This window comes from Acanthisitta chloris, unplaced genomic scaffold (assembly GCF_000695815.1).
Source record: "Acanthisitta chloris isolate BGI_N310 unplaced genomic scaffold, ASM69581v1 scaffold4082, whole genome shotgun sequence".
NCBI lineage: Eukaryota > Metazoa > Chordata > Aves > Passeriformes > Acanthisittidae > Acanthisitta > Acanthisitta chloris.
Window position 1 is genome coordinate 7,435 of NW_008662020.1, and position 7,446 is coordinate 14,880.

A 7,446-nucleotide genomic window follows, 5' to 3' on the forward strand; every position below is an offset into this window, starting at 1 on the left:
TTACCTGAGAGAGGCCATTGACTTCTGAATTGTATTTGGTTCCAAGCCCACCTTCTGTGGCATGCTCAGAGAGTCTCACAAAGCCCAGGAAGAGTGGAGGGTTAGGCAAGAGAGACTTTGCAAAATAAAATCAGCAGTAGCAATTTAAAGTAGCATTACATGTGCTTTTTAAGGATTCTGTTTACGTTATGGTAAAGCAGGCAAGAGTCTTTTGTTTTAGAACATGATAGTTCTTCATTTTAGTGAAATTATATTTTTATATTCTAGTGACAATTAGAAATGAAACCCATTGGCCCTGTTGACTTCTTTCTCCTTTTTGCTACTATGAAATTTACATAATATGTTTTATTAGAAATGAAATATAATTATCCTCTGAGAAGCCTTTTGTGATATAAGTAAATTATACACAGAAATGCATCTAAGATATCCTTTAAAATCCAGGTGTATTATTTAATAGAAGTTAATCTCTCTCCTTTTAGGACAGATAATAAACATTAATATGTTTATCTCTAAAACTGTCTGGTTATAATTTATACAGTAGCATCATTGCAGGGTCTTGCAAAAATATCTTCTTGTAATAAGCAGTACAAGGCAGTGCAAAGCTCAAGCCTCAAAGCACACAAAGGTGTGTGACGACTGAAGGATCTCTCAAACCACCATGACATGGCAATGTTTCTATGTCATTGTCTGCTATGTTATAAAGGGCCGATTCAATTCAACAGAGGAGTAATACCTGCAGGTCTGGTGGAAGTGTAACTAATACAGACTGTGCTGAGGAGTTACCATGCATTGCTAATGAGAGCCATGCAGCCTGGAAGTTGTATGCAACACTCACAAAGCTCCTGAAGTTGTATGTAGCTACCAAGCTTGATGCCTCCTTTTCTTTTCATTTTTTTTTTTTTTTTTGCATTGCATTGTTTAAAATAATGCATCCAATTATCTAACTTTTAAAGGATTTAAAGACAGCATAGAAATACATAGTTCTAAGATGCCATGTAATCAAAGCCATTAATTTGGATAAATTCCCTATTACTAACTTATACTGAAATGAACATTGTAGGAAAGCTCAGTTTAATGATACCGTGGAGTATATTCTTGCTTCATTCACTGCTGTCCTCTTTGCAAGGTAAGAATTTTATTCCATATTTGTAGTAATACTAAACTTTACAAATACTTTTCTAAATATTTTAATATTACGGCTCCTTCTTTTTCTATCATTATATTTTTTGACCTTGCTGAAATACATGAATGCAAGTTAAACAACTATGTATCATCATTCTCTTTCACAGGTGCAAAAAATACAGGAAAACTTTTTTAAGATGCATTTTTATGTCAGAATTTGTTGCAAAACAATTATTTATGAACAAAATCTAAGTTTCTTGACTTTCTTGCTATTGTCAGATGAGTAAGCACCTAATGATTTTCAATGGGAAAGGATTTTGTTTCAATGGATTGCACCTGCAGTTTATTTGAACATTTTTAGACTGTTAGGGTAAATAATTGCTCTTCTAGTTGTAGAAATTATCCTATTTTCTATGTAAAGCAACTGGATCTTGTAGATAGTTTTCTTGCAGTAATTATAAAGATTTCTAAGGCACTATGAGAAAGGTTGGAGGTTTTTTTGTGTGTGTTTGTTTATTTGTTTGCTTGTTTTAAGCATGGACTAATGTAAAATTATTTACAATTGAGTCTAATAACTGAAACTCAGAAAATTATAATCCTAGGAGTTTGATTCTGGAAAGCTCTGAGCACTTCTTGTAGTTTATCAGTTTTTGTTCTGAGACTCTGAAGAACTGTGAACTCTTTTCACTTAACATGGTAGCATGTACCAGAACTGAGACTGAAAACCTGAGGGTGAAGAGTACTTGTGAGAATCATATTCTCAGGAAGGAAAGGATGTATTGCCACATTCCTTGGAAACAGAAAAAGTTTGTACAAAGATGTCCAGAAAACTTAGGATCATTAAAAGCCAAATTTCAATAGTTGTTTTAAACTTGACATTGTTTGCCAAGGGCAGAGCAAGGCTGTAGAAAAATCTTTTAACTTGCTGACTTTTTAATCTACAGGATCTTATTGCAAGAATTCTCTTTCGAGAAGAACTTCGAGGTAAGTTTTTATTCTTTATCTATCAAGTCCTACAAACAGAACCAGAATGAGTGTGACGCAGTTCGAGTTAGAAAGTAAAATATAGCCCTGAATTCAACATGTAAAATGTCACCTACTTGTAGGTTGGATGTAGGGCACACTTTCAGAATGTTTACAACTCTTTTTAAGGTATTTCCATAATGGGCATGTGTCGTCTGTTTGAAAAATGGAGGTCCTTATGAAAAATGATACATCTATGGTCTCGAGAAAGCTTAGAGGAGTATTGGATTGAAACCAGCATGAGATCATGATTTCATGACTGGAAAAATACATTAAATGAGTATCCTTCTACAGTTTTAATTGCATGATAAAATCCTAGCTGCTATTTGAAGCACAGAGAAGTAAGTGCTATACAGCCTTAAAATAAACATTTTCAATACAAATTTTCATGTAGAAGCTGAAATCCAAACAAAACCCAAACTAGGGAATGTTCCTGATCCCATTGAATTAAATGGGAACTATGCCATCAGTTTCAATGGAAGAATCCGTTTGGGCGTAATTTTGAATGTCTAATGGCCTCTAATACATCTAGCGAACACACATGCATATCAAATGCTATGCCATTGGAGCGTTGATAGAAATAAGTGTGTTTCATAGTGTGATGCCCTTGTTTCTAAACTTAATCACAAATTTAAGTTGGCTCCAGCTGGAGAGTCATCTCTGGCTATTAAAAGTACCATCACAGTGTATTCAAGCAATACTTGGGGGAACTTGCAGCCACTCACAGTGTAAAATAAATATGAAGCCACTTTACAATTTTGTATCATGTTGTGTAAGCCTGTTTTGCCTATTTACGTCTCCCCACAAGCTCCAGGTACCTCCCTGTCCAAGCAGAGATCGGAGTGCTGCCCAATTCTGTAAAATGAGACCGTGAAAAAAAAAGAAAAAAAGAAAAAAATCACCTTCTAAAATGTTAACCCAAGAAAGACCTCTTTGATAAAGTGATGGTAATCAGAGAGAAACACTTCTCTCTCGGGAGTTGCTTATTCAGGTTGCTCCAGGGACCTTTGATTATACAAGATCCTTTTTGTTTTCTTCCAGAAATGAGTTTAATGCAACTCGACAGAAAAGAGATCTTGTAACAGCCGAGGTAGGTTATACTTCCAAAAGTGGGAGGGAGAGGAAACCCTCCTCCCTTTTCTGCTCTGGGCCTTTGCTGTCCTTACAAATGAGCCTTTGTGGGGAGAAGGGCTGTGGTAACAGGAGGACAGTGAGGAGGAGCAGCTAGTCCCTAGCTGCTCACCCCTGCCTGAGCCTGTGGCCTCATGCCTTCATTCACTCTCAGCAAAGTGCTTAGTGTACTACCCACCCTGGGAGCTGACTGATGCACACCACGAGAAATAAACCCACAACATCTCTGTCTTTGGTGAGGGTAAGCAGAATGCCCTGAAAGCTGTTCATGGTTGGTGAGAGGTGCAATGCCAGCACTGCTGTCGGGCTCCCTCCTGCATGCAGTGCAGTGGCAGCTCCAGCCTGGCCCCTGTTCCTATTGCCTCTGGCCCTACTCCCTCAGTGCTGCATCCTAGCAATGTTGTGCTGAAATTGCATTTCAAATGGAGGCATCTAGTTCCCCACTGGTACACTCCCAGGGTGTGGAGCCCAGCCAAGGGTTATAACCCTGTCTGATGGGGGTAGGGAGTAAGCCAGAGGTGGTCCCTCCTCAGGGTCTTGCAGGGAGCCTGCAGCCAAACCAGGAGCAATTTCCTCCTGGTCACTTTAAGGTCTACATGCCCTCTGACCGAGGCAGAAGGTAGCTGGTGTGAAACACTGCTTTAAGTTGAATCAGCCTCTGGGAGAAGCAGATCCTCAGGACTGTCAGTATCCTTGGAGGGCTCTGGGCAGGGAAGTGCTCTCGCAGCAAGGATGCTCTACCACCTCTAAATAATGCAAGGGGCAAAAGCTGCTTTCCTGAGGTGGCAGCTCAGAGCAGCTATCAGGGAACATGGAAATGGGTCTTCCTGTACAGAGAAGGAAGGGACACTGTCCAGGTAGTTGTGGGCCATGGGAACCAGGAATGGTTTTGGTACAGGGTCTTCCAGGTTGTGATTCAATGAAATCCATTTCAGGTTGACTTTAGACAGATTGTGCTACGTGGATGCATCCCACAAAGTATTTCCATCTGGAAAAGGGAAGTTTTTATGTCACTGGAAGAGTCATTAGCAAGACTTAACCTAACCTGTTCCTTGCACAATGCTATTCACTTTGAGATCCAGCAGTTCAAAGTCCAGATATGGAGAATGACTGGGGGTAGGAGGGAAGAAGGAAATTAGCTTACAAGCAAAGACTAAAACAATTTTTTTGCTTGGTTGTGCAACTGAAGGCTGGTGCTTATGTCTGTGGGGAGCACAGAAGGGTAAGTGTTTTCTCTTAGAACATCAGGTAGGAAATAAATAAAAACCAGAGGGAAGAAGAGCTATTTAAGCAAAAGGGCCCAGATTTATAAAGGAAGTGATTTTAAGCTGGCCATGAATAAATCTAAGTGGGAAATATTTAACTGCTCAGCACTTCATCCTGGTAAACTTTCCTAGTTTACCTAGGAAACTAGTCAGACTAGTGAGGGCAAAAGCCTCAGAGTACTTTCAGCCTGGAATGTGATCAGTTCTTGGAAGGGACAATGCGACGTGACAAGCTGCAGTAGCAGAGTGCTGGGTCAGATCCAGGGCTTCCTCATAGTCTGATGCTCCCCAGTTCCTAAACAGGAAGCAGGTCAGGCAGATCCACTTTCTCTTTTGCTTGGGATGAACCAAAATGCATTTCTGAAGGATCTCAAGGAGGACATGAAATCCATTGCAGCTGGAATGGCCATGGTGGGATGATCAGGGTGCAGCACAGAGCATCAGTCAGAGGAGAGGGTGAAGTAGAGAGATGTTGCATCTTTGAGCTCTCCAACTATGGGTGTTTGAGGGGAGTGAAAAGGGCAGGATTGCTCTCTGTTCCCTCAGTTTTCCTCCCAAATGTAAACACAAAACTCCTCTGGTGCAGCCCCTGTGGTTCACTGGAACTGAAGGGCATGGAGAGGAGGCCAGCAGTGATCTCACAGCACAGCTGTATCCTTCCCTATCCCCTCAAACCCATGGTTCTCCTCCCCAGGCTGCCAGTCCCTCCTGCAGCTCCCATGCTTATGCCATGTGCTGGCCAAGACAGAAATTACTCTTCTGTATTAAAAGTTCCAACCCGATGTTTGCCAGAGATGCAAGGCCTCAGGCTCATATTGTTTCATTTGTAAAGCACAAATACCCTGGTTTTACTTTTACATTTCTCTGACAGGTTCAAACTGCCTCTCGGTTGCATCTTCATGGGGTCTTGATGAGGAGTCTGCCAGGAGGTCAGTGCTATGCTCCTCACCTGCTGGAGGAGAAAGTCCTGAACATGCTGCCTTCCTATCAGCTGCTCTGTGTTACCATGGGCTGTAGATGCCCTTCCCCTTATGTCCACTACCAAACCCTGTCCTGTCTCATTTTCTCCTTTTACACATGTTAAATCAGGAAAAATTCCTGGTAAAATGGTACTTTTAAAAGAATGCCTTACAATCAAATCTAAACATCTAACTAAGCCAATCCTTTGACTTTTTTCTTTAAGTTTAGTTATATTGCAATTTTTTATTTTCTCCAACTTTTTTCTTGCCTGGGCAGAGGAGGTAAGTATGTCTGAGATGTGCATAACTGGTTGTGCAGAGGGACAGGGATGCTCATGCAATGAACATGCAGCTGCACCTGGAGGGTTTTAAGCACTGTACAAACATGTAAAGCAGGCCCAAGTTACAGAAGTTTTTATAGAAACGTTCATTGTAAGCAACTTTGGTTGGAATTTTGGGATCCTTCTTGGAAAATGCAAATGCCTGCGTAGGTGCTTTCTGTTGCATTTTTCTATGGAAATGAATATAATGCAATTTTGCAACTCGCAATTCTAACAACAGAGAAGTTTTCCACATTAGTGCTGTTCTATAAACAATATTTTCTGTTTTGTCAGTATTTTCAGAGGATCTGTGTATATTTGGAAAGCAATTCTTTAGTGAAAAGATTCAAAACTAAGTATGGAATGGAATTTTCACAATGAAGGATTATGTTCTTAATCTTTGGTAGCTTCTGTGGACCTTTGCTGTAAAGGTCCCATTTTGTTCCCTTTTAATGTCAATAGCAGCTCCAGCATGGTTTCATTGGGAGTGGAAGGGCCTGTTTATTTTGTTAACTTCCAACTTTTTGCAATACTTTTTTAATATCCATCAGCAAGACTGTAAAGTTTTGTACACAGGGTTTTAATCCTACTCCAAGGAAAGCAGCTATCTGCAAAATCTGATGAAATTTTGCTTTGGGACTACCTTTCTTTTCCACTTTTGGGGAACTGTGATTTAGACCCATCTCAGTAAATGATGACTAGGAGATCTTAGCTTCCAAACAGGCTATAAAACCCTTTAATGTAACTGCTTTTGGAAACAATTGCTAATTATATCATAAAACAAGCCATTCCCATGGAATCTGAAGTCTCTGACTCCAGTCACCTCTTAAGCAGAAATAACCTCTTAGCATACTTTTTTTAGCATGGGGGGAAGGTTGTTTATAACTGGTTTTAACTCTGTAAATTATATATTCTGGACTGTTCATAAACTGAATGTACCCTTTGCTGTAATGCTTAAAGAGGGAGGAGCTGAACATATGTATAAATTATGCTGAATTTAGTCAATTAGAATAATCTGTGTCATGTATATTTTGAGATCAGCAGGACTGGGATTTGATTTCTTTACATGGGAACTTGACCTTTTGTTTGCTGGGAGGAGGCTGACCTTTTACTCCTTTGTTAGTTTACAAGTCTCAAACCAAACGAGAGAGAACCTTGCTTCTCTTTTAACCAAGGAACACAAAGGATAAAATTAAGTAAATGTTAAAAAATGGAGATTGTTGTTGGTTAATTTTCTCAGCTAATATAACTGCTTGGGATTTAACAATAAACAGATTTAATGGGCATCTCTCAGCCTGTTGGCAAAATACTGTATCTACTAAAAGACCGCTATGCTTGCTTACAGGTTCGTGTCCTCAGGAGTGCCTTAATGGAGCAGCTTGCACAGAGGCAGGTGACTGTGACTGTCAGTTATTTCAGGCTCAAGGAAGCAGGTGCCAAATTGGTAAGTTTTGGGCCAAAAGAGTGTAATTTCAGCTTCAAGGGAGATTCAAGATGGAGGTTTTTTTTAAAACAATACTGTTAGCAGCATATTTGTGATTCCTTTGTTGTAGGACTATCACTTGACAGTAGAGAGGAGGATTAAAATTATATGCACTAGGAATATATGGAGAGCAACATCAGGAA

The 7,446-nt window shown here is 39.9% G+C and overlaps 1 protein-coding gene across 1 annotated transcript in view; it reads left to right on the forward strand.

The window, feature by feature from the left end:
* Positions 1-1,074: 1,074 nt before the first annotated feature.
* LOC103798177 (otogelin-like protein) overlaps positions 1,075-7,446 on the forward strand; it is a gene marked incomplete at its 3' end in the record, with an annotated part of 75,241 nt that continues 68,869 nt past the window's right edge. Inside the window, exons 1-5 of the mRNA XM_009070425.1 lie at positions 1,075-1,126; positions 2,067-2,106; positions 3,187-3,235; positions 5,413-5,554; positions 7,166-7,264. Coding sequence (XP_009068673.1) covers positions 1,075-1,126; positions 2,067-2,106; positions 3,187-3,235; positions 5,413-5,554; positions 7,166-7,264 — 382 coding nt within the window. The remainder of the gene's footprint in view (positions 1,127-2,066; positions 2,107-3,186; positions 3,236-5,412; positions 5,555-7,165; positions 7,265-7,446) is intronic.